Genomic DNA, 27,116 nt, shown 5'->3' on the forward strand with positions numbered 1-27,116 from the left:
GCACCGGCACCGCCCGCGGGCGCGGCGGGGGCAGCGGGGTCCCGGTCCGGTCCTTCCCCGGCCGCAGAGTCGCTGCCCGCCCCGACGGGGCGCACGGGCCGGGCCGGCCCCGGGGCAGCACCGCCCCGCACCGCCGGGACCGGCCGCGGCCCCGGAGCCCCCCGCTGCCCGCGGGGCGGGATCGGCAGCGGGGATCGCACCCACCGCCGCGGCGTCTGGCCGCCCGCCCCTGCCCGGGCTTCATTAGTAACCTGATAATTCCCCAGCAAAGCCCCGGCAGCGGTTCCACCGCGGAGTAATTGCAGGACGGTAACGTGAGCTGATGGCGGCCAGGGATGGATCCTCGCCGTTATTGATTTTGACAACTAAATTGTTAACCGAGAGGGAAATCAGATGAAAGCCATTTTAGAATAAATACAAGACATTAGGTTTAAACATTGAGGTTGCAAGAAAGCCCAAGCAACCCCTAGGAAACTCAGCCTAAGGCCCACCAGCTCATACTCGGCTCTGCAGAGGCAGAGCAGAGGGGGCACATGGACAAGTGCAGAGGAGCGATGCTCGGAAAGGACAATTTAAACCACTCATCCACAACGACAGAGTCTGAATTAGCTCCAACTGCTCCAAAAGAAACACGTAGTTTTCACAGACACAGCCATAGAAGCTGCCTGCCCCCTACACAGCACCGGTCAGAACAGGGCAATGTTTGCATCTGAGGGCAATGCAGGGTTGGAACACCGCAGAACATCACACCCCAGTCATGCTGACGGCTTTCCCTACTCTCATAATTACAGACCAGGTGCTCTGGGCCCCACAAAATCAGAAAAGGCATCTCCTGCCCTCACTGCCTGCTGGGAGAAGGTGGATCTCCAGCGTGTGAGTACACAGCCCATGCAGTGACTGTGCAATGCACAGCAGTGCAGTTGCTGGGTATTAGCACCAAGTTCATGCTCCCTTTTACCCCCACATCCTCCCTCCCACCAGCGCTGAAGCTTCTCCACAGCAGCAAGATGGGGCGGGGGGTGTGTGAACCACCAACCCAGCCAGAATCCCAAAATTTGGGGCTGTGTTCTGTGTTCCCATGGGTATGATTTCGTACCTGTCCCGAGTGAGGGAGTCTCATCAAAGGCAGGGAGATTGTTGAAATACTGACGGAAAAACGCACATCGTGGTCACGGTGAACTTGGTCCTCGGTACCTCACCTTGCCCCCAGGGATTTGCTGGACATACCTGAGGACAGGACTGTGTGCCAGCAGTAAGAAACAGCCCCACACTCCTTGGGGTGCGGGTGCCAAGCCCAGCTCCTTCCCCCACCAGCCAGCCAACCTCCGTACTCACAGCTCCAGCGCCGGCCGCATCCTCCACCGCAGCGATGCCGTGCTTCCCGCTGCCTGTTTGTGACGGTCAACACGCAAAGCTCCACAACTGACACTCATGGAAAAAAAGTGATACGGAGCATTTACCTCCTCGCAGCTCCAGGGTTAGAACCTCCATGGCTTTGCTGCCCACGAGGCGCGGGGCCCTGGGGAAGCCGCGGCGTTCCTGGGGAGCGCGGGCGGCACCAGCGCCTGCCGGGCCGGCAGCAGCGGGAATGACACAAACACCCACCTGCAGTAAAGCTCCCCCAGGTCTGAGTGCGGCCGGACAGACAAGGCGCTTCTGTCAGGGACTGTGTAGTGCAAAACATTTAAAAAAAGGACCACTATTGTACCCAGCGTTGTACCAGTGGACTCCGGCTGATGCCAAGGATCTACCACCCGCACTTCCTGCTCACCACCCTCGCTTTCCTGGAGGAAAACATGCATTTTAAATGTTTATTTAGAACCATAAGAACTCCAACAAATTGTATTTAAATACAAATAAATATCAAAGTGTGTTTCTGATGGGAACACAACCACATACCAAATTTGAGTCTAGGTATTTTCTAAGTTTCTAACAGAAATGGAATTGATTGCTGTTCTAAATAACGCAGATACAGATCTGGAAGACTACAAACATTAGACCACGGAAGAACAAAACACAGGCTGTTTACAGAGGAATATAAATGGGTGTTATCGACATTCCTAGGGATACAAACTGGCAGTGATACTACTTGTGTCTTTACTCAGGGAAACAAAAACTAGAAAGCAAATATCTAACAGCACAAGACCTACTTTTGAACAATTCAGGCTTTGAACAATCCATCACGCACACACAGCTCCGTCCCTGACGCTCGGTCCGGGAGCAGGAGGGCTCTGCTGGAGGTGTCGCTGCAGGAATACAAACCTGTGCTGTGCCAGCGAGCAACACCTGCACATGGAAACCAGGGGCTGGCTAACCCTTACTTTCCTCCTCTTGTTTGAGACCACTGTCAGCCAGCCTGGGGAAGCAACCCAGGAGTGAATGCGAGGTAAAGATTCACCACTGACAGGACTAGAGAGAGCAAACAGCAGCAAAAGCCAGAGCGGTGTCTGCTGGACCCGAGCGCACACGCTCCCCAACACCCCCTTGCACACGCAGCCACTGCACGCACCAAAGAGAAAACGCAGCCAGACATTTGCTTTTGGCCCCCTCAGATTTCTACTCTGCAGATAACTTTTAGGGGGAAAAAAAAGGGCTGCAGGTAAAATGGTTTAAGCAAAATGCCACCCATCAGACTTGTGAATTACACACCCAGGGCAGGTATCCCCAGCACAAACACCTGTGCCATGTTACGCCAAAAGGCAGCTGACCGGCTTCACCAGGCAGTAACACCAGCAGCGGACGCGCTGGTGGGCGAAGCCGAGGTCACGTGCGTGGCAGATGCCTGCGAGGCTGCAGGGCCGTTCTCACGCTGTCACATCTGGTTTATGAAGAGCTACCACCGAAGGGATTACTGAACGCAAACATCAGCTGCGCCACTGCTGCGCGGAAGCTCGGGGCACAGCGCAGACCCCCGCGCTGCGTCAGAACGCTAATTCCTACATGGAGACACACACCTACAGCCCGAGGGACACTAGGAACACCTGGGCTGTGTCATGTCTTATCTTAAGGTTACTATATCATGAACTAATACCTGAAATTTTGCAAATCAAAATGCAAAATAACTTTTCATTGGTGCATATAAAATATTGCATGCAGTTCTACTAAAAGTGTGGCAAAATCTATTTAAAATGAGTTTTATTGAGACGAAAAAGTTTTCCGCGGTGACTACAGAATGTTCATCAAAACCGAGTGCTTCCCCTCCCGTTAAAAAAACCCACAAATCGGAATACTTTTTGTTCCAAAACACTTTAAAAAGTAATCAGTTAAACGGAGTATTTTTGGATGCGCTTTACTCCACACACTAGTTACCGTTTCTAATCTTGCTAATGAATGCACACTAACAAGAGGTTGTCTGCGTGTTCAGCAGAGGCTTTGAAGGGAACCTACTTCTGTGAGCAGCGCTGGGCTGCGCGCAGCCAGGAGCGCTCGCAGGTCACCGGGGCGCCGCGGACACCCCACCGCGCTCCGCCGGCGCATCCCGCGCACCCCACAAAGTACAAAAGCGTTGGAGGACTCCAGGAACACAAAGCACTGCTTCTTGCTACTATTATCCATTCATAAGCATCATCTTCTAGACTTCCAGGCAGCTCTGGAATAAGGAGTAGTCCTTTTCTTATCCGACGGTTTGAAGTAAGAATAAACAGGCGCTGCTGGGTATTCGGCATCTGGGTTTTCTGCCATCATTTTCAGCTTGGCTTCGATGGCCTTGATTTTTGCACTGACACTGAAAAGAGGAAAAGCAGAAGGGAAATTGAGTTTGATCTGAGCATGGAATCAGACTACAGCAATCCAGAGGTTTTGTTGACGTGAGAATACTGAGTCACACGAGGAGGGGCCGGGCAGCCCCCGCTGCTGCATTCACAACCGCGTGAAGACGGGAGGCAGGAATCTGCTGCTTAAAGCCCACACTGCTTCATTTCAATCCCCAGCACAGATTTGCTGAGACAAGGTCCTCCAAGATATATCACAGCACCACAAAATAATAGTCCTTGCACCTACTCAGCACTTTCTTGAGGACAGTGAGTGAGACAAGTAGACAACAAGGCTTCCTACTCCATGTGAAATGATGTCATTTGGAGAGGTCTGAGCATGTGCAGCAGAGCGCAGCTCAGACGAGGCTGCTGGAAGCAGCAGAGAAATGAAAGCCAGACTTCCTCCCAGCTACAAGACCGCTCGGGATGGGAAAACCCCAGACTCTAATTAGGTCAGGAAGAAACATTATTTCAGCATTAGCAGGGTTTATCCCAAAGGGAGAAGCTATCCCAGGTTACACCCCAAATTCCAAGGACTTTTGTTATTCATTGTCCTCCACTGGGTACAGAGGAACATTCCCTTCTCTGCTGCGGCTTCTTGCAGCATCCAGCCTCACGAGAACAACCCCTCTGTGTCCCTGACACAGCTGACAATCTGCACGACTCAATCTCTGCTCGTTGCTTCCTTGTGTGTTACTTCTGAATTCCAAGTTCATTTTATCTGTGGGCAAATTCATTATCCCCTGTCCTGGTTTCTTTCAGGGTTCCACTGACGGAACACAGAGGAAAAAAAATCACATATCTTTTCAACCCAACTGAATTAGTAAAGCAGCACTAAATGTTTTAGTTAAACAAAGGGTTGGAGAATTTTACCACATACCACGGAGAAGACCAATACCTACCAGCCCCAACAATGGCAAAAAGAAAAGGTACCACCTCTGATTTTGTTTTAATTTTTTACCACTATAATAGAAATCCTTGCTCACAAGAATTTTGCTTGATCAAATAACTACAGTAAAATACCTCTCACTGAAATTCATATGAAATGTGCAAAGCACATTCTCTCCAAATGAGCTCCAGTGTTACACATTCCCAGTTCCTCTCCTCACCTCTTCTCCTTCCTACTGCCCCGGCAGCTTCACATGTTAGAAAATGAACTTCAAGTCTGAAGCATCCCACACCAAACGAGTTACTTTGCAGCATGCTGCCCTTCTAAAACCAGCTTGCTGCCATGTTCGATTTTTAGCACAAACATAATGCCAACAACTCCAGATCTCACTGAATCTGAAGGGTCAGTTCCTGCCTCTTGCGCAGTTTGGTCACCCCTCAGCCCCCCATCTCCTACCTGAGGTTCGACTGGGGCGGCTCCGTGCTGGACGATGGCTCCAGACTGATCGGAAGGATCTTCTCGTTTTTATTGTGATCATATCTCTGTGAACAAAAGCAAGGATTGAAGTCAGCTGGAATTACGAACGGAGGAACATTTGCCCACAGATACACTTTAAAGCTGGATTAACATAACCTCATATTTTGTGCAGTTTTTGCTAAGAATTGTTTTAGTGGCCAAGCACTGAAACAAATCCCAACCTTATTCGTTTAGTACCAACATGGAATGTTGACTCCAATACTGAACACTTAGGTGCACTGTACTACGGGTTCCTAAACCTTACCCTGTCTTACCACTTCTTGTTGCCCTCTATACAAAGCATAAAGCAAAGATGGTAAATTTTAAGGTAACTACTGTACTGTATTGCTATGCTCTTTATCCAGCCATCGTGCAGTCAGAAGGTAACTTGCACAGCACTGGGAGAGCAGTTAGGAACCCCCTCCTTTCTGTAGAAGGCAGCTTGTGAGTGCCATCTCTGTGAGCAACGGGCCTCCTGAACTCTTCGCGGTGCTCTGCTTCCTTACTCCGCTTGGCACAAAGTCAGGTTTGTTTTTCAGCAGAGCTGCTCAAACCGACAGTGTCTGGTAAGCCTCGGCCACTCATCTTCAAACTACTTAGCACGGTGCTGGTGTTGTCTAAATCAATCTTTGCGTTCACGATCAGACAAAGCCCTGCAAACCGAACGAGTTCTCTGTGGTGTTCCCCGTGCCCTGGCCGGCCAGCGCTGAGCCGCCCGCTGCACCCCCAGCTGAACGTCCCCGCACGGCCCGATGGCTGCCCAGGCATCCGAACACGCTGCTCTGGGAGCCACAGAGCTGACGAGAACGGAGCCTGGATGTGCACCAGCCTGGATGTGCTGACAAGAGCCTGGAGCTCCTGAAGCCAGTAATTAAAACAACATGGTCTCCTTTAATGAAGAAACCTGGTTTGGCTTTTTTAGCATCCAAAACAGATGCACTCGTGTACTTGATAAGAGAGAGGGGAGAAAGCTGCTTGTGGGATAAACACCACATGCTGAAAGCAAACCAGTCAAAGGGAAACAGCCACAAGTGGCTCCCCCCACCTCTCCCCAGATCCATTTATCTGCAAAGAAAGTTATTCAAAATAAATTGCTTTATCAAATACCAGACAGTAAATAACTGCAGGAGAAACAAGACAATCATTTAAAAAATTAAAACAGGGGCATTCCAAGAAGGTACTGCCTGAGTTAATATCAACAAAGCAAGCAATAAAAGGATATTTAGCTTAGATGTGAAATATGTTGCTTTAAAGTCAGAAGTAATTAGGGCTGATGCCACATAAGTGCTTTCAGAAGTAGAACAAAGTACTTGGTAATGGGGATTTCCATGTATCTCCTATCCAAAAAGGAGTAAAATCATGAAGGGAAGGATTCAGACTTTCAGCCAATCACTCACTAACTTTGGGAAAAGCTGAAACATGGACATTTATACAAGTAATTTGTTCCCACCCCTCTGATCAGAAACTCCCATATGAAGAACATCAGATTAAATGGCCTATTCTTACTCCCAGCTCATCCAGCACAGTTTAGGTAGACAAGAGAAGTGGTAGATCCTTAATAACCTTTCTGTAAGAGTTGTTTCCTAGAATTGACTGAAATTATACTGCCAGGCTACGAGAGCCTTGGTAAGAATTGTTATTTTGATATTAAAGTTTTTCGATTTTGCAAATTAAAAGCAATTCTTCCTTACAACAAGCAGCTCACCTTGACTTGCGCGTGTGCCCACCGCACCACCAGTTTCTTGGAAAGGGCCAGCTTCCCATTGAGACACTGGATCGCCTTTTCTGCTTCCTGCGCAGGAAGACAGTTCAATAAACAAACCAGTCTTTAGTCAAAACCGACTCAGACATAAAGAGCCTTTTTTTCTTTGTTAGGCGGCCTTCTGTAAGTACAGCCAACTGACAGCAAAGAAAGTTTATCCCACTGTATCCCAATGCAGGAATATCTTTAGAAGAGTCCAACATGTGAGCAGACAGACTTTTATCAGCCTTACTGGTTTATTCTTTTACTTGGTTTTGGGGAGGAAATGTGGAAAAAAAATCAGGAGTTTTGAAAATACCAAACATAGAGACCACTGGAACAGCATTCAGAGGGAGGTTTATGCTACAGGAGTTTCTCTAGAAAACACTGTGACTCATTACAGTGATTACCTGTGTCTCATTAACACTGGTCTATGCCTACTCCAGATCCTGCTCATCCACACCAGGGACATTACCACTCCGTCCTGTTCTAGGCTCAGCAGTGGAATCCCAGTCTGGGGACTCTCCCACAAAACTCAATTCACAGCAGCTGAAGATTTATGTTGCAATGCTGTTCCACCTTCCCATTAATCATTTTCTAGAGCTAACTCACCATGTCAGGGCTCTTCAGACATCCTTATGGCAACTGCACAGCAAAAAAATGAGGTCATGCAAACATAAGCAACCTCCAAACATGCTGTTATCCCTAACTTTTGAACAAATTTAGCAGAATTATGACAATAATGACAACTCTGTTGCAGGTGAGCATGACTTGAAATTCCTACTTTGAAACAAGAGCTAAAACCCCAACTGTGCAGCCAGGGGCAGTTCACTCCAGGATGCTGCTGATGTGTCATGTTGTACATCTGGCAGCATCACACAAGTTGGTGCTTGTGTATTCATGAAGCCAAAAGAAAAAACAGGAGCACTTGAGAGCAGTTCTGGATTTCAGGCTGTCTGGCAGGCTGATCCAGGCTCTACGCAGATCACAGCACCGCTACAGTACAGCTCCATGAGCTCACAACAAAAGCAGACCAAAGAACTGGCCCTTTCCAATTAGCACTCAGGAAAAGTCAGCACAGGAGAAAGGAAATCACTAGTGGTTCTTCCAGGAGCAGTCACAGAGTGGAGCTGTTAGAGCCAGTGTGTTTGTGTAGACAAGGTATTTAGTTTATCCCTTCCTGTTTAAGCTTTACATTAACATTAAAAAAAAATATTGGGAAAGAAGCCAGTCATTTAAATGAGAATTTTAGATAAAAGTAACATACCTGTTTGGTTTCAAAGTTCACAAAACAGTAACCCCTCGGCTGCCCCTCCAGAGCACCAGACTTGTGAAACAGAAAGTCAAACTGCTTTACTTTGCCAAACTTCTGAAGGAGTTTGAGGAGGTGGTATCTGAATAGGAGAGAAGACATTGATGAAAACTTCCACCAGTCCCAAAACGAGGAGACACAGAAACCCCCTGACACACACACGTTTCACAGTCAGTCACACGAGCTGTTCGGTTGTGTCACACGTGTACTCCCAAACACCCACCAAGCTGGGTGCCCTGTACAGTGACCCTTCAGTGTCCACAGCTCTGAGCTGCACTGTCAGTGACTGCTCAAAAACCCCAAGGAACAAAGTTTTCCTCCCAGCGGTGCCAGCTGAAGGGCATGAAGAAGATCTATTCATAGTTGGCTTCTGAGCAACCACGCAATGGTTTGCTAGGAGTCTGGGAGGGCTTTGCCTCCTGCCTCCCTAAATCACACCTACTTTCAAGCATAAACCTTGGTCCCCCCATCACACAGAAAAGCAGCCACGTTCCCACTTGCCTGGCAGAGCTGGGGAAGCAGGAAGACAGAAGAACGAACAGAACAAACTGCAACCAGGAATTGACAGTAGACCAGGCAAAGAGAGGCACCAGACAGACCCCAGTATCACCCAGGCCAGACCTGCCAGTGCTTTTGGCTCAGACAGTTTTCAGGGACAGGCACATGAAAGTCAGAGACTATTTGGCCACTTATCTTCCTGCCATCCAGTTGGGAGTGTGCTGGTTCTGATAAAACTGGGAAAAGCCAGAGTAAATCTGTCTGCTTAGTATCTAGCGCACTGAGCAACTTTAAATACGGAGCACATTTGCTGTACAAGCCACATCTAATCCTGACAGTTCTTTGCAGCTTTTCTGGTTCCCCAGATCAAAGTGTTTAACACCACCAGCTGACCCAGAAGGCAAATGACACCTGTTACTACTTCACTGTCTGATCCCAGCTGTAGAGTTTAAGGATCATCTAAGGGTTTAATAAGGGTGTCTTAGTCTGGACTCATCTTCTTCTGATCAGTTGTACAGCATTTGTTAACAAGCCACATAGTCTAAGCCTAATTTTCTGCTTGCAAGATGACACTCAGCACTCTGAGCCACCCAGGATAACTCAGCACGCACGTGGAGCACCAGGTGCTGGATGAGACCTTGCACGTCCAGATATCAATGGTCAGCAGTGGCCCAAGATGGCCAAACGCACCAAGCAGCCTCAGGGACAGTCCAAATAGGAAGGGCAGAGAACATTTTTCCTAATAAAGCCCGATAGGATGTTTGAGAAGGGCCACAGCCCTTTGTTAAGCTTCAGGAGCCAGGCAAGAAAGTTCCAGGAATGTGAGTCATCCCACAGGATGGTCACGGTGGACACTCAGGATGTGCACTTTTAAAGAGGTGAAGGTGCAGCAAGTGTTCAGACGAGCAGCGCAGAAGGGCCAAGTTATCTCCCATGGGGACAAACACATTGTAATTGATTATGGAAGGCTTCCTACAGCCTTCAAAGTACAGACAAAGCACTGTGGTGCTTTGGTTCCAAGGGGCCGAGGAACCCTCAGGCTCTGCTCAGAAGGCAGAAAAGCAAGAGCTAATGTAAAAAAATAAAAGGGAGTTGGTTACACAGTAGATAAGTTTCACCACTGCACCTCAAGCTATGAACAAGCAGGCACACACGTACTGGTAAAAACACTAACTTTGGTGCCATGTGATGCATATAAAACCCCACACACTGAACTTTCAGAGCCTCCAAAATATATGAAGGCACCTCGGGTTTGTTTCTGTAAATGTATCGCTACAAAAGGCACTCGCGAGTTCAGTAGTATGAAAAGAAAGTCCTTGCCACAACTAGAATGCTGTTCCCCATCAGCAAATTACAGAGGCAGTAAAAGAGCAACAAGGATTCTCATCGCATTCTGTTCAGCAACAACAAAACCCCTGAGCTCCCCTGCTAAAAGGAACCCTTTGTAGCTTTTTTTTCCTGAAAACCTCTGTATTTAAGTAATACTCTTAGCAGCAAAGTTGCAGTTGTTCCTTTAAAACAAATTCCATTAAAAGTCTTGATGCAACCTATGTAATCTATTTTACTCAAACTTTAGATCACAGATGATGCAAACACTATTTTCCAACCATGAACGCAGTTTTTACAACTGCAGGTCACCTACTCTCCATGGGACAGCTCAGGACTGAAGTCTTGTGTAACTACAAGTTCCAGGCTGTATGATTCATTATTGTAAATATAATGAGGGCATTAACAGTAACTTGACAAGTAGTTCTCCAAGCCAAGAGGACTGCAGTCCTGAAGGAAGATCTGTCACGGAAAACCTTAAAAAAAAAAAGTGGTAGCATGTAAAAAGCTTTACTATGGCAACAACTTGGGTTGTCCAGAGCTTGGAAGTTATTCACACAGATGTGGCCCCGCTGTGCTGTACAGATCACCGCAGCCAAGCGCAATTTCCACTTCCCGTCATCTGATGTGAATGCGAGACAAACCAGCAGCTCCCCCATTTCCTTTTCCTCCGCTCTTCCTCCTGGCACCCCAAGCGCTATTCAAACGCAGGCACGGCTTCCTCTGAACAATGCCGTCCCAAGGATACCGCAAAGGTACCGGGCCACATGCAAAACCTATTATTGCAAAGAATTTTGCCCCACTGGGAGTCAGTAGGAGTCTGTAACAACAACTTATGCACACATTGTTTTCTGGGTGAGACTCATCAAGATGGGATCACAGACAAGCAGCAGAACAGCCAAGGAAGTTCAACACCCGCTCTTTCATACCTGTGGAAAATGAACGGTCATTCAAGGGCTACTGGAAACTAGAGAATATGTATGTGTAATTGTAGAGCTGGAAATGAAATTTTTGCCTGTCCAGAATGCTGAGAAGTCTCCGAAGGCTTTACAAACAGGAATGGGCAGAGGAGGCAGTCCTGCTCTACTTGCCACACAGGAGATGTAGCTAAAGTATAAGGAGACAGTGTCCTATATCACGAATGTTTGATGTGCTTGTGCTCAAACGTGTACATTACCTATTAACTCTCTTGCGCTTGATTGCAGCTATAGGTTGCTCTCTAAATAGAAGTCTTGGATTAAATCAAGACTTTCCGAACTCATTTCTGCTTGAGAATGTTACAACCAGTTATTAACCCTGCTAACAACTCAATCAACTTTACTCCGTCTTAAACAAATCTAACATCTTTTAAAAAAACAGATAAAAGCAGCAAATGAAGAAATAGCTGTGCAGCTTTCAGGTATTTGTTTTTAGTCATGTGATTATTAAACGATCAACAGGGATAATTCAGATGAGCAGCTATGAGCAGAGATGTAAGCCCTTATTATGAGAAAGTAAGGGTAAAGACGATTTATAGAACCTCACTTTCTCTACAATGAGAAAGTGTTGAAAGGAAATTCCTCTTTTTTTATTCACAAGGAAACGGAGATTACAATATAGTTTGCAGGAGAAAAATAGCCATTTTTTAAAGCAAGACACAGAATTATAAGGCCTGAAATATACAAGCACTGTCATTCATCACTGGGCACGCTTCGAACATTTAGTAGCATGGAAGCGCTCTGGGTCTGGTGATGCTGGAGAACAAAGTCCCTTGGCCACAGCCGGGACGCTGCTCCAGACACAGTCCCAGCAGCGAGGCAGCCGTGCCCACCCCAGCTGCCCAGTTCACGCAGCTGCAATAGGTAATTCAAAAAGGAACAGCCCACCTGTGCAAGAACCCAACAGAAACCCACAAAATTCACCTCACACAGCCTACGAAAATTGTAAGTTATGACATACCAAGCTATTACTTCTCTGGCCTAGATTTGGAGGAACAACCTGGACTGAAAAATGGTAATTAATGCAGAAACCACCCAAAGCTGAATGGCTGAAAAGCACAAAGGAGCACAAAATGATTCTATTTAGAGGCTATTAGGAAACTGCTCTGTTAAGATGAAGCACATTTAGAGTAAAAACCAAGCACCTGCACACACACAAAAAGAAGCAGGAAGAAAAAAGTATTCCATGACAGGCATATACAATAGTTAATCAAAAATGCTTGTTTCTTAGAAGTGTATAAACCCAAAATTGTTTTGCTTTGGGTTGTGGGTGGGTTTTTTTGTTTGGTTTTCATGGGTTTTTTTTGTTGTGTGTGTCCTGGTTTTGTTAAAAAACAGTTTGTCTTTTAGTGAATTTGCCTGTCAGCTACGGCCTTATTAGCTGCATTTTCCTGAAAAGCTAAATATATGTTTTGGTAGACATAGCAATGGAATGCGAGGTCACTGATAAGGACGGATGGACATCCCATGAGAGGGGCAATGAGAAACAGGTCATCAAAAACTGACCAACTAAGTATTACATCCCATTCATATGATACTTCATATAGAAGTGGGAGATCACAAGGATCTTGTCCCTTTTTCCTCATGGCCAACATTAGGAGAGGACCTTGCTAGTCATCCCTGTGAACTGAAGCCTAGTGACAGACTGAATCCAGCTCCAGTTGGCTGCAGAGTCCAGTCCAGGACTTCGGGTGCCGGCTCTGCAGTTGCCGTGACTTTCAAGATTGGTTTTGTATATTTTGTATATTATTTTCTCTATTTTTATTAGTAGCATTAGTAAAACATTTTTAATTTTTCCAACTCTCTTCTCTCCATCCTTCTTTCCCTCCCAATCACCTGTCCTTAGTGGGAAGGGGGGCAGGGGGGAAGAAGGGGTTAACAAAACATCTGCCACGGTTTTATTGTCACCCCGCAATCAAACCTCAGACAGTGTGCTTTTTTGGTTTTTGTTTATACATAACCTACTGATTTTTCAACACACGATCTAGACATTGGGCAGCAAGTCACTACTCCTTGACCATGCGGCTATTCAGACATTATGTCTGGTCAGAAGATAATTATGTGTAGTCTGCAGAAAACACAAAATGCACACACATGCGTTTGATTTGTGCACTTATCCACCACAAGCAGCCAGTCCCACCACTTGTCTGTTCAATGCACATCCCACCGCTGACACCAGCAAAATAAGGAAATAAGGCTTTTTGTCATCCTGGAATTCTCCAACCCACAATTCTAACACTTCCCTAGTTTAGAAAACCAAGACCTTTACAACCCCTGGACCCCCAGCCGGGCAGCAGCTCGTTGAACTGCTGTGGGTCGTGGTGTAAGTGCCTGTTTCCGAGTCCCTTGGTCCGTGGGGCCAGCGCAGCCCTGGAGACACCCCCAAACACGCACCCCCCGACTGTGACCTGTCCCACAGCGGGGACCGGAGGGGCCGCCAGCGGTGGGGGTCACACCGGAGCGGGGAGATGCGGCACCGCCCGGTGCTGCTGCTGGTGTGCGGGACACCCGGTACCGGGCAACGGGGGCGGCGGTGCCGCTGCTGGGGGCGGGGGGAGGCGGCGCCCCCGCGGGCCGGGGGGGGCGGGGCCGCGGAGGGGGCACCGGGAGGGGCCGGGTAGCAGCGGGCCGGGGCAGCGGCGCCGCTCGGTCACTCACTCGGTGATCTTGGGGTCGAGGTTGCCGATCCAGAGGCGGTGCCCGTCCTGCAGGGAGCCCTCGGACAGGATGGACGCGTTCTCCAGCGGCAGCGTCTGGCGCGCCGGCTCCATGGCTCTGCGGAGGGCAGCAGTGAGAGCGGGGCCGGGACGGGGAACGCGGCGGGGCCGGCCGGGGCCGCACTCACCATGACACCGGGGACCGCGCGGGCCGCGGCCGCTCCGTCCTCCCGCAGGCCTCGCCCCGCCCTTGGCGCTGTTTAGTGACGTAACGCCGGGGCGCGGCCCGATGACGCCACAGGCGCGTGCGGGGCTGCGCGACGGTGAGCGGGGCGGCGGACACCGGCCCTCCCCCTCTTCCTTCTCCCCCTCCCCTTCGCCACCCCCGGTCCCGTCCCCCGGCCCCGGCCCCGGCCCGGCGGGCGGGGCGGCCCGACCTTCCGTGGGACACCGGGGGCGCGGGTGGGCCGGGGCCGGCGCGTCCTGAGGAGAGCGGGCCGGGGCCTTTGTGCTGGGGGCGTGGTCAGATGGAGGGGCGGGGCAGCACGCGGGGCGGGGCTGTGGTGGGCGTGGCCTGTGCGCACGTGCGGCGGGGCCGGGGGGCGCGGGGACCCCGCGGCGCTGCGGGGCCGGGATCCCCGCGGGGTCCCCGCCGGGCCGGGGGACAAGGGGACAGTCGAGCGCCCGGAGCGGCGGAGCGGGAGGCCGGTCCTTCCGGCAGCCGCCGGCAGCAGCAGCTTCCCGGCTCCCGCCGGACATCGCGCCCTTGTCTGAACGGACCCGCTTTTCCGTCCGTATTTGTGCCGCTCTGTGCGCGGCAGAGCTGTAGAAACGCCTCAGAGCCCCGAACAGTCCAGTGTGAAATAAACCCGGTGAACGCGGAGGGGCTGGGCACCCCAAATGTCGTGTGACAGTTTCTCCTGGGCTGATGTGCAAATCCAGGCTGTTCTGCTTCGCAGACGTGGCTTTTGCGTCCCAGGCCCCTCTGTGCAAAGGCCACACAGATCCCGCGGTAGGAGCTGGCTGCCACCAAGCCCCTTCCACCACATTCAGCCCTTGGTCTCTGCAGAACACCCAGACCCGCTCCCCACGCCGCTGGGCTGTCACCTTGCACCGAGCAACACTGCTGCTTTTTAGCACACAGTGAGCCACCTACCTTTTCTCTTTTCCAGGTGAATTAGAGAAGAGCTGTAAGTGATGGCGATGACGCTAAGATGCTTCCGTCACCTGCCCTCCCTGCTGCATCGCTCTCGGTTGACTGCGCTGTGGGGGCCACCGCGGGCCCCCCCGGCCCCGCTCCCGTCTGGCTGCAGCCACTGTGGCCATCAGATGCTGCTGAGCAGACAGCTAGCTACCAAAAAAGGTAACGGCAGCAGCCTTTTTCCTAGTGTTTGCAACCTCAGTACGTTGCCAGAATTTCTTTTCTTATCCCTTTTATTTCCTGTACCAGCATTGGTCTAACTCGGGCAGGACGCAGCTCTGGAGAAGCTGGTTTGCTGGTGTTGCAGAGTGCAGGAAAGCTCAGCTCTTCCCCCAGGAGAGGAACCGCGTGGAGCTGCTGCTGTGCTGGGGTGGCAATTGTCACAGGCCGGGCTGGAGTCAGTGCCCGCAGTGTGACCTACAAATATATTTTGGCTTATGTGCATAAGTGCTGGGCAATTTACTCATTAAAAGATACAGTTAATCCAGTTCATCTTAGACTCAATTCTGAATCCAACAGGGGTTTGATGTCTTCTTTCTACTTTCTAATGCAACAACTAACTGTTGTCAGAAATTAATTTTATTTGTGCTCTGCAGCTAAAGGTAAAGGGCAGACTCAAGCCAGAGTGAATATCAGTGCGGCCCTGGTTGAGGATATTATCAATTTGGAGGAAACCAATGAAGACATGCAGGCAGTGGTAGAAGCTCTGAAAGAAGATTTCAGCAGAAATCTCAGTGTTAGAACCTCACCAGGTTGGTAACTTTCTCATGTGATGCTCTGTTGCCTGTAAATAATGATACCAGTCTCAGCAACGGAGAACGCTGAATTTTTCAAAATTGATTTTATTGAGTTATTCACTATGCACCCAATTACTACAACTTTGACGTCTCCAACTAAAGGTTTTCTTCACCCTGAGCTTGACCAGGAAGAATCCATTTTTGTTAATAGCTTCCTGGAAATAGCTTTTGTAAGTGGGAGATGTCAAAAGTGTCTAAGTGAACTGTTTGCAGATGTGATGAAGAAGCAGGTTGTCAGCTAATGGTGCAGTAGGGCAGGAAAAATCCAATTGCCATTAAATTAGCCTTTTGGAAATTGCCATCAGGCTGGTGTCTGGTATATACAAACTCTTTTTGCTCTGTGTCCTTGTGGTTAGTGACCTTTATGAGCCTTCTTCACTTAGTGAATTTTGTGTCTTAGGAAGAAATGTGAATATATTTGCCTAAGCTACAGTTACTATAACACTCTGAACATACGGATTTATGACTAGTATCAAGTTTCAGGGATAAAATTTAACATTAAACAATGACCAAATTTGAATCATTCACCACCCCAGCTCTGGCAGGGGCACTTCAGTCTTTAATGGAGTTGGAGAGCGTAGCTCAGTCTCTTAACTATTTATTTTAACCATAGGTATTTTTTTTAATTGCACTGATAAAGTACCTCGCGTCCCATGTGCCTTTTGGCCTGTTAACATTTTGCAGCAGAAACTAGAGAGCAGATTAAGAGTAGCTCAGGGAGAAACCGAATACCTTAAATTAGTCAGTATACTGCACCTCCTCTTGGGACCTGGGAAAAGAGATGAGGGGTTTAAGAGAACACTGCTAAGTTAAAGACAATAGTTGTCTGGATTTTCATAACAACATTTTGATTTTCTTTAAGTTCTAAGAATTAAAAAATAACTATTTCCTTTTAATTCATAACAATCTTGCTTGTTTTCCTATTCTAGTAACAAAAACAAACGCGTTTTGTTTTTGCACTTTAGAGTAGTGCTGAAATATTTAGCTTGCAAGTACCACAGGGGATGCATGAACACAAACAGCACCTGAAGGCTGAATAAACACGTGGATTTCTTTTTCTTTTGTAACATCTATATTTTGCATACCGGAGGGGAAGTGGGACACTGCGTATGCGTTATTCTTCAGCGTCGCTGTGAGCTGCTGGCACATACTGAAACTCCCTGTGTTTGGTTGTTTTGAGGGGCCCTCGATCACATCATCGTGGTGACAGAAGACGGGAAGTTTCCGCTGAACCAGCTGGGGCAGATCTCACAGAAGTCACCACAGCTCCTTATAGTGAACATGGCCAGTTTTCCAGAGGTAAGGACACGCTGCCAAAGGCGTTGTGAGAGGAGATAATGATAATGGGTCATTTCGGTTCCTTATGAAGACGTGGCCATGCACAGAAACAGACTCGTGGTTGGAATAGTCTGGATTTGTGCTGGGACACCATTACATTCCTTTAAAACCAGGGCTGGTAACCCCTCTGAGCGCTCATGGAAGAAGCTGCTGATGTAGCCTACAAAATTCTGCAAAGCCACCCTGGTAGGACTAAGCCAGGCTTGTGCTAAGTGCTGTCATGGGGCCTGACTTAAGTTCTGCTGAGGTTTGCAAGCACCTGCAGGTCAGAACCCGAATTAGGTGCTTTGACCTATCCCATGAGAGGGCCAACTTCCCTTAATTTTCTGCAGGGGTCCTAGTTAGATTTGGCCCTAAATGAGGCAGCAAATCCAGACCCCACCTTAGGATCAAGTGCTAGCGGTGCCCTGCAGCGGGCTCAGCCCAGAGCAGTAAGGAGCCCAGGGTTAGCTGCTCATCCCACTCCAGGGCTGGAGGGTTGCCAGAGCTTATCTCTATTTATTTTGCAAAGGCTTTCCCCAATTAATTAAGTCAGCAAAGTCTCAGGAGGTCAGTATAAGGCACTTGATGCCTGAGTGTTTCTTAAAGCGTACCCAGCGTGTATCGTGGTGTGAAGGGTGACAGCCCCTCATCAGCGAGTGCCCCAAGGTCCCTCGGAGTGCCAGAGCTGAGAGGGATGGGGACGTCACTCCGTGACATGCCCCATGTCTCAAAATGAGAAATGGGCACGTGAGAAACGAAATACCACAGTATATACCATTGCCTACATTTGCTTTCTAAGCCAAAAGACCATTTTTCATTTGAACTAGAGCTAAAACTGTTTATCTCAATGTAGTTGCTTTATACCATAAGTGTTCCACGGATAGACTGAACTCTTTAAAACCATTACACACACATTCACTTGCTATTGTTACTGACAGCATACAGCCAGTGCCTCGTGGCATTGGAAAACAAATAAAAATGCCTGAAGAGTCTGGGAAAGAAAATAATCATAGCAAAGGACTTGCTGGGTCAAATTCTGTTTGTCCAAGAGTTAGAAAAACAGATAGGACTATATATTTTAAGCATGGCTATTTATTTCATGGGCTGCAAAAGGCTGGGGCAATATTGCAATATTTGCCCCTTCCTCTATATCCTCCAATATGTCTGTTAAACAGCACAGCTTTTACTGAGCATTTCCTTCCTACAGAGCAAGCACCGTCCATAGAATAACACGTTTACATTCCTAACAAGCTGAGATCATCTTGGTTACATTTTCTCTGCCCCTGTTGTGCTCTAGAGGACAGCACTTATGTCTTACAGAACACCAACAGTCATTTTGTTCAGTGATGTCACACGTTGGGGACCTAAACAACTATGCAGAGCTTTATTTTGTGCCTCAGTTGACAAAAGCTGAACTTCATAAATACAGTCTAGTGCAGCTGCCTGGAGCTGAAGGTAAGGATGGGAAAGGGCATCAGAAATAGCAACGCACCTTGTAGGAAATGCCGCGTGAGTGCCACAAGAACACAGACTCGCTTGGGCTTGTTATTGTCAGCGTTGAGAACGAAGCGACCTGGCAGAGCACTGCGGAGCTCCCGGCAAAACCGCAGTTTAACCATAAATCCTGACATTCTGCAGAGGTGCACCAGTGCCCTGGGAGGGAGAAGGAAGCCGTTTAGTCACTTTGCAGCTACCAGGCAAACCTGCGCGCCCCACCTTTCAAGCAGAGCAGAGTGTCAGCCAGCGGTGATGGAGCTTTGAGAAGTTAATCCAAAGTAGTAAGCTGTAAAATAAACATAAGAGCTGGGCACAGGCTCTATTTCCCAGCCAACTGCTACTGCCCGGCTGTAATGTGGTTAGGTTGTAGCGCTGAAGTGGTTAAGTTAAATAACATTTCTAAATTGGCACTGTGTGATTTCTAGTGGGAAACATTCAACTGGAATTTTTAAATGCTCAGAATCTTTCATCTCCTTCGCCACAGTCGGGCTATGCCTTGGGAATTTGTTGCGGTTTCACTCTGCATTGCCTCAAACCATTGAAATAGTTTCAAAGAAGGAAAACAGTTTGCTTTTGTTGTTGCTTCCCTTCCCCGCTCCCCCTCTTTGTGCCCCCTACCCCGATACCGAGCGCGGCCGTAGTTTCCCACTCGGTTTGATCAAAGCTCTCCGCACCAATGTAACTTCCTGATCTTACTGGTAACAGAAGTAAATGTTTCCATGTTCCATGGAGATGGATTGCCAACTATTGACAGAGCTCTGGCATATGGGAATGATTATTTCCTAATTCCCTTTACCTTTTGATCTGTTTTACAGAGCACAGCTGCAGCGACGAAGGCTATAAGGGAGAGTGGCATGAACCTGAACCCAGAAGCAGATGGGACGATAATTCGGGTGCCAATTCCTAAGTGAGTATTGATGGCAGCCTAAGTTCATCACCATCCAAGGTAACGCAGTAGGTTGCAGTCAGTGTCCTTCAGAGAGTGAACACACACAATTGCTGTAATGCTGTGATCCAGCTGCTTTCCAAAAAAAAAATCTGAGCCTCTAAGAGTGTCTAGTGGAAGCTCTTCCAAGTGTCTGAGCTGTAAGTCACCGCATTTTGGCATCTGGTGGTTGGTCTTATTGTTCTTTATCTTCCCTGTGCAGGGGAGAGTTGGTCCTAGCTGGCTGCAGCACTCCGCAAGAGACAGGGAAAGGCTTTTGGAGCTGTATTGCCATAATTCAGAGGCTGATTCTTTGCTGCCCTGCTGTAAATTCCTTGAGTTAAACCAGCGCAGAGCAGCAGTAACGAGCCAGTAGTGTTAGGGGTGAATAGCACCTTGTTGCAGAGAACACTAAGAGGAAGCAATGAAGGAAAAAGGGAGGAAATAGATAGCTTTGGCTAAAAGAATCCACTCTTCTCGTGTCATACATGTTGTGTAACTGAGGCTGCACAGAAACTTTGGTGTGGGGCTGACAGAGAAGCCGGCTGCTGCTGGCCCAGGCTGCAGCATCGCTGCCCTCACCCGTCATGGGTGCTCCCAGCCCTCGGGTGAGGCAGGAGGTGCCACCGCGTGAGTGCTAAACAGAGAGTGGGTGCAGCGAGCGAGTCGCTGCTGTGCGTGCGTGTTCGGTCCCTGGGACCGGGCTGGGCCTTCCGTGGAGTGGGACCCCCAGCAGGACCCCTGGGGCTGTCCCCGCGGCTCAGGGCTGCAGACACAGCCTGCGGCAGGGGCAGTTCTGCTCGGCCCAGCTTTGCGCGATACAAGGAAGATTCACCAGTTCCTGCCGGTGCTCGGACCCTGCAGCGGTGGAGCTGTCTAGATACCCCGGGCAGATGCGGATGCACACGTTCTCACACCCTGGGGTTACCTGGCACTGGGGGCTGCAAACAGCTCCCATAAAGGGTAAAGAATGACTCCCACGAGGGGTGAGGACGGCTCCGTGCTGCCTGTGCACACACCTTGCACGTGTGCTGCGTTTTACGGGCAGGTGACTTCCAGTAAAGATGAGCCAAGTATTTCTCATGCTTTAGATCTACTCTAAAAATTCTATGGAATTTCATCTAGCAGTTTGATCGGAGAAGTCTAATTGCAGCTTTCCGTTGCTGTCGGTGAGAGGGAATGACATTATCATTCTATTTGCTGATTTCCTTTTCCCTGTGCTCCCTGCCCTTCCCCCATTCCTCAGGGAGGAGGAGGAGGGCACCATTATCTTCATAATTGCTGAGGCTCCCGGGTTGCTGCACAGTGGTTTGATTGTTAATGGGCACTTGGGTCATCCTTGAATATGAATTGCAGGGGAGGAAACTCCGAAACTGCAAATCCCAATCTTAAAAAAAAAATATTGTTTTTTAAACAAATGTATATGGTCTGTCGCTCTCTTTTGCGGTGCTGCAGAGCGAAAATGGGTCTTATTTCCCCAGGGAAGATCTGCCTCGTGTGCTCCCTCGTTCCTCTGCTCTGCAGGGGTTGTGGCTCCTTTCTCCTTGGCTGGTTGGCAGCCCAGAGAGTCCCAGGTTAAGGAGGTTTTTGGCTTGGGACGCATGTCCTGCAGATCTGCTGCATGGGCACGTCCGTCCCGTTTGCTCACCCGCTCCTTAGTAACACAACAGGGTCTTTCAGAGTTCCATCCACTTGTCAAAAAGACAAGAAGACTGTTTCAACCTTTTAAAACCTCCTAATGCAAAGAGGGGTGGAAATAATCAGATTCTGCTAGAGGCCTCTCTTTGATACCCCTGAATGACTTTTTCTGATTTTCTAAGCTTTTCATTTTCCAAATTCTAAACATGTTTATGAAGGAAAATAGAACAGACAGATGCGGTGAAATTGCCAAAATTACGGCAGGTGTGCAAAATAAGCAAACAAATCAGAAATGAAGAGACAATACAGTTTCTGCAGCAACGGATTCTTTCAGGCGGGAGGCACAGTAAAAGCAAACTCAGACCTCAGTTGTCCTCGCCTGTTATTAGAAACACTTCTTAGTCTGACCTGTCAGCTGGACACATATGCATTGTATTTTGCCTTGTGCGGGTCCAGTGCTGAAGTGTGTTTCAACTGAGCATTTTAAAACGGAGTTTACTTTGCAGTATTTATTCTAATAGTTTAGTTTTTGCATTGCAGTTTTAGCAGAAAAAATACACTGCTTTAGTGCGTGTTTACTTGTGCTTCCTGCTAGGATCCCCTCTGCTCCCCAAGGCTTTCGCGTGTTTGTGTTGCTAGCTCTGCATAGGCAATATTTATTTGTATAAAAAGTATTCTCTGAGGGTTTAAAAAGAGAAAAAAAAAGAAAAGAAAGAAAAGCAGCCATGGGAACATTTGTATTGGTTGATCTCTTGGCCGAATTTGACCTGACCTTGTGTCTTTTATGGTATTGCCTCATTTTTAGATTCATCTTTTTTGGACCCATTGTGTTACACTGGATATTGTTTGTAAATCAGTAATATTTTTACACATGCTTTACTGAAAGCCAGATGACTCATTTGAAAGTTTAATGACTCATTGTGAGCTTTTTTTCCTTTGCCCTTTAAGAAATATGCGCAGATACCTACTATGGGGAAAACGGACTCAAAAAAATGACTTTGAGAAAACCCAAAGCTGTTTCTGAGCTCATCACCAGAAGTCTCTTGCCTGCTTTTTGTTGAGCAATAGATGTTGCACCCTGTGTTTATCTGCAATCATGCATGCCGAGTATCTAGTTAAGCCTACTTTCCTTTAACTGATCCCTCTCCTTCACAGGAAATTCCTAGCGTTTGAGATACAGAAACTATTCTTACCCACAGAAACGTCTTTGCGCTGGAGACGAGACGTGGCCGCTGGCTGCGCGGGGAGAGCAGCACCCGAGGGCTGCGCCGCTTAAACCGCTGGGTGCTGGGGGAGCAGAAAGAGAGGAGATGTCACCCGTGGGACCGCGGGCGCTTCTGAACTCACCAGGCTCCGTCCCGGTCCCGGCAGGGCAGGAGCATCCCTGGGGAACCACAGGACTCGGGCTGCTGCTCCTCGGGCTGCGGGGAGAGGAGAAGGGACTGCAGGCGGCTCCTCGTCCTTGTTCCCCACCTCTGGCACCCCTTCCCCAGGTTCACGCACTTTTTAGCTTTAAAGGTGGGATAAGGCCAATGGTTACTAGACAGAAAAGCAAACATATCTAAGAACAGTTTAAAAGTCCCAGATCTGGGGGCAGGATTAAGCAACTGTCCTTAGAAACCATGAGCCTGGCTTGCGTTGATGGATTTCTTAACCAGAAACAGCATCTGCTTGAAAAAGCGTCCATTTCTGGCATTGTTGGTAGCATTGCTGAGAATTTACACACAGTCTGGCTGGAACATAAAACCCACTGAGAAACTCCACGGCGCTGCGCAGTGATAAAAAGAAATTGGTGTTAATAAAGACAGACAAGGAGGCATGAAAGCTGTGACCCCGTGCCAAGAAGCATAGGAAATCTGGCAGCGCTGCATAAACAAAAACATTTCCTTAAAGGCTCGGCAGCCCCAAGCAGGCGAGCGATACCCTCGGCACAGTTCGCAAAAGCCGAGCGGGGAGGAGAGGAGCTGATGGGGAGCTCGGGCTCCCATTGTGGGGGCGGCCCCGCTGCGGAGACGGGAGAGATCTGCAGCTCCCTCCTCCGAGCTGAGCAGCCGGGACTGACTCCCAGCCCCCCCAAAAGCTGCCTGAGAATCTGACCTCAGCTGGACCTCTGGTTGCGAGCCGGCTCTGCTGGCTGCGCGTGTGCCGCGGGACCTCGAACTCGAGAAGCCCTAAAGGCATCGCTGGTGGGATGCGGAGGAAACCACAAGTCACCCCGTTCGCTTCTCATGAGGCGTCCGGGCCAGGCTGGAGGCTGCGCTGGCCAGGAGCTCCTTGCCACATGTGCCATTCACTGGCCACCTCCCCGCTGTCCCTCAGTGGGGAGCAGGATGGGCTGGGGGGACGAGCTGCTGCCTGCGGTTACCCCCAGACCAGGGACACTGGGGACAGGTCGCTGCTCTCTAGGTCTGGCAGCTTTTCTAGCAATCCTGTGCTTGCTAATCAGTTCTGAGAAGCCCGTTCCCTCTTGCACCGTGCAATAAAGATCGCTGGCGAGAGGCCGGTGTCTGCAGACATGGACGAGCGCTCGGCTGCCGGGGAAGGGACCGAGGGTCCGATCCTGCCCCGACAGCCTCCCCGTAACACACACCCTCGCCGCACGTTTCCTGAGCTCTGCAGGAAGAGTCCTGGCCTCAGTGTTTTGGTGACCCAGGCTATTGCAGCCAATTTCTAAATACTCCTGTGAAATGTTTATTTTGCAATATCTTCTGCGAGCAGACGGGCGCTCTCCTGCGAGCGAGTCTCAGTGAGCGCGCCAGGGTTTTAATTCTCAAGGCGGTCTGGAAACTTCAATAGCCATGAAAATAATTAAAATATTATTGTTAAGCCCTAGCAGTTGGTGTTGACAGTGATCAGCTGTAGGTGCTGGAGCATTACCAGAGCTGAGGTGACACGTCACCCATTCCTGTGCCTTATTCAGATGGCCAGACTCCCTCATCACCTGCAGTTTTCAGTTTGGGATGGAAAGTTGAGGGTTTTCTTATGGCACAACAGCAGTAACCAGCCCTGCATTGGCAGGAAGGTGGAGCTGAAGTTCTCCTGGGCCGAGTTACCTGTGGCTGGTGTGTCCAGCATCATCCTCATGTCAAACCAGGAGTTCACATCATGTTGGTGGAAAAGCCTTATGATGAGCTGGAATAAGTTTAAGTGAAATATAAGCTCTGTGGCTTCCAGGTGTAGAATTGAGGCTCTCGAGTTGCAGGGAGGTGACACGAAGTTCCAGGCAGGGATGGAAGTCGCCTCCTGGCTTTGCGGGATTGCACTTTTCAGCTCCATCTCTCAGGTCTGGAGCTGGACTTTCCCTCTTTTCCCACAGATGCTTTGGCAGCAGAAAAAGGGAAAGTCTGAACATCGTAGCATGACTTTCAGGCACTGGTGACAACTATAGAACAAATAAGACTCGGGCCAAGTCCCTCAGCTTAGGGCTGTGCTGGGAACTTTCCGTTCCAGGCTCAAGACTAGTTTAACTGGGGCGCACCGCCCCGACGATGCTGCGCAGAGGTGCCCATTCACTCAGGTGGACCAAAACAGGATAAAGCACACCCTGAGCTGTTAAGTTCCCCTGCCCCTGTGACACAGCGTCCACGCAGAGCAGAATATCTTAACACGGCGGCTTTGGGTGTCCCCGCGCAGCCTGGCTCGGTGGCAGCTCTGGCTCGAGCAGCCAGGGAGGATCGCTGCATTTACCCCAAGTCCATCGCAGAAAGTAAATCTGGGTGTGCTACACATGACACTGTTTGCTTTTGGTGTTTCTCCTTTCCCCTCACTTCCAGGGTAACGAGGGAGCACAGGGAGAGCCTGGCCAAGCTGGCCAAGCAGGCCACCAACAAGTCCAAAGAGGCCCTGAGAAAGGTGCGAAGCAAAAGCGTCAACCAGGTCAAGAAGTTCAAGAGCAAAGTGTCTGAAGATACCATCTGGCTGCTGGAGAAGCAGGTAATTTTGGTTTTGTTTCCTTCTGCCATATCATGATGTTTCCAGCTCAGTGCTGTGTGTCCCAGCCCTTGCCGACAAATTCCCAGCGCTGAGGACCCGGCTGGGCAACGGGTGGCCCTGGGCTGAGTTTTTGGAGTTGGCGATGGCTGCTGTATTTGCCTTTTCTCTGTGAGGTTTGGGGGTTCAGTCTCAAAGCCGAATTTATGATATGAACCGTTGTAAACTGACACAGGAAAAAACAAATACTCCCCAAAAGCTTCCATACTACAAGGGACTTGCACAAACCAGCTGAACTTGGGGATCAAATTGACCCACCTCTGTAGCTTTACCATCATCTACACAGGGCCTGGCCACTGCAAACCAGCTGGTGTTAATGAGGATTGCTCCAGTTTGTTATTAATGAAAAGGCTAGCAAGATTATCTCTGTTAGGAGATTTTTGGCTCCAATTCAGGAAAATACTTAAGCACATGCTTAATTCCCTAAGAGCAGATGTCACTAAAGTCAATTACTTGGGCATAAACTCAGGCACAAGCCTAAGTGTTTTGCTGAGTTGATGCCTGTGAAGGCAGGCCATTACTTTTTAGCTGTTTGTTTATTAACAGCTAAAGTTAGATACATTGCAAATGCTTCAGGACAGTTCTCTGTGTGCTCACAAAAATAAACATTGATATACAGAGCGTTTGTGCAAGCAGGAAAAATGGCCATGCTATTGTAACTGAATCCTGTTGGGAAGCCGTTCTCCCAGAGCACACAGATGTTTCTCTGCATTTGTAGAGGTAGCGTCTCAAGTCTCATGTTTGCTTGTACCCCAGATTTTTCAGCTTGAGGAAGAGTCATCATCATACACCTTAGAAGCAAATGCATCTTAAATTGGTCCTGTAAAACTAGTATGTAAGACCCCTCGATGTGCTCCAACCTCTATCTGCACTTGTTTAAATAAGTGCCTGCACATTTTGGTCCTATTTATGTGCTTGCCATGTCCATCTGGTGCTACCAGGAGACCTGATCCCTGGGCAGGGCTTTAGCAATCACCACTCATTTCTTTTTACAAGAAGCGAACAGATCTGTTACTTGATGTGCGAGTTCTTAGCGTGTACTACGGCTGTGCTCCTGCTGTTACCTAATTGATTCTAATAGTGGAAAGGTGGCAGGAGGTGAGGAGATCAGCCCTCTCTTCTCTGGTGCCAACACCAGCCAGTCTCTAACTCTGCTTTCCCTTGAAGTCGCTCTGTTAAATAAGGACCTGACCAAGCTCAGCCAGGAGTTTATGTTGTGCCTGTTCTCAGAGCCTTTGACCTGTCCCTGTTCTCACTGCGCAGATGCAACACGGGCACGGAATCACTGAGGGCTGGTGGGGGCCCCCAGGAAGAGGCCATTATTGCCCCAGCACTATTTTGGGTTTTATTAAGACTTCAGGCTTTGTTTCAGGAGGTGACCCAGTCACTGCTTTCCCTTTAAGCTCTGGCATCACCTGGCGTACAGCTCAGACTTGTGTTATGTTGCTGCAGATCCAGCAAATGGCAGACAGCGCTGCAGCGGAGATGGACAAGCTGCTGGCCGCGAAGACCAAGGAGCTGCTTGGATAAACATCTTCCCGACGGACACACTCCCTCCTCGAGCAGGGACAGACTGCCGCCCGCCCCTGTGGCCACCCCAGCCCCATGCAGCAGCCCCAGCTTTGGCTGCTCCAGTCCCCACTGTGGACTGTGCTGGAGGGAGGGGGGAACTCTCCTCGCTGTTCTTCATCCGGGTGGCAACAGAACTGGGTGAACTATAAACTATCGGAAAGGAGGGCTGGAGGCTGCTGGGGGGCTCACGGACACTGAAACGCTGGAGGGGCGGCTGCCCCACTCGCCTCACACCGGCCCGTTTGCACCCCAGCGAGGGAAACCTGTGCTGTCCCGCTGCGAACCTCGGCGTTTATTTTTGCTTAAAATAAAGTCAGATATGGAGGAGCAGCCTTGGGACAGCCCGTTCCTGGTCGGCGCGTCCCCTCGGGTTCCTGTGACCCCGAGGAGCCCGTGGCCGGCAGAGCTGCCGGCAGCCTGGCCAGCGGGAAGGACCCAGGGAGCTCAGCACCGAGCGGTGCCAGCGGGCAGGGCAGACGGCTCCACGCTCCCCTGGGATGGAGAACTG

General features: G+C 49.4%; 2 protein-coding genes across 2 annotated transcripts; one reads left to right on the forward strand and one right to left on the reverse strand.

Moving 5' to 3' along the window:
* Positions 1–3,118: 3,118 nt before the first annotated feature.
* RBM18 (RNA binding motif protein 18) lies at positions 3,119–13,993 on the reverse strand. The gene is made up of 6 exons (XM_082067610.1): positions 13,857–13,993; positions 13,670–13,786; positions 8,166–8,292; positions 6,863–6,949; positions 5,098–5,183; positions 3,119–3,724 (listed from the first exon to the last, which is right to left on the reverse strand). Exons 2-6 carry the CDS (start codon positions 13,780–13,782, stop codon positions 3,565–3,567), a joined length of 573 nt encoding a protein of 190 aa, XP_081923736.1. The 5' UTR covers positions 13,783–13,786; positions 13,857–13,993; the 3' UTR covers positions 3,119–3,564.
* On the forward strand, positions 13,923–27,003 carry MRRF (mitochondrial ribosome recycling factor). The gene is made up of 7 exons (XM_082067609.1): positions 13,923–13,991; positions 14,841–15,031; positions 15,466–15,621; positions 16,847–16,965; positions 19,299–19,390; positions 24,820–24,979; positions 26,489–27,003. Exons 2-7 carry the CDS (start codon positions 14,866–14,868, stop codon positions 26,564–26,566), a joined length of 771 nt encoding a protein of 256 aa, XP_081923735.1. The 5' UTR covers positions 13,923–13,991; positions 14,841–14,865; the 3' UTR covers positions 26,567–27,003.
* The last annotated feature ends 113 nt before the right edge of the window (positions 27,004–27,116 follow it).

The sequence above is a fragment of the Streptopelia decaocto genome, assembly GCF_964273445.1.
Source record: "Streptopelia decaocto genome assembly, chromosome: 17".
Classification (NCBI taxonomy): Eukaryota; Metazoa; Chordata; class Aves; order Columbiformes; family Columbidae; genus Streptopelia; species Streptopelia decaocto.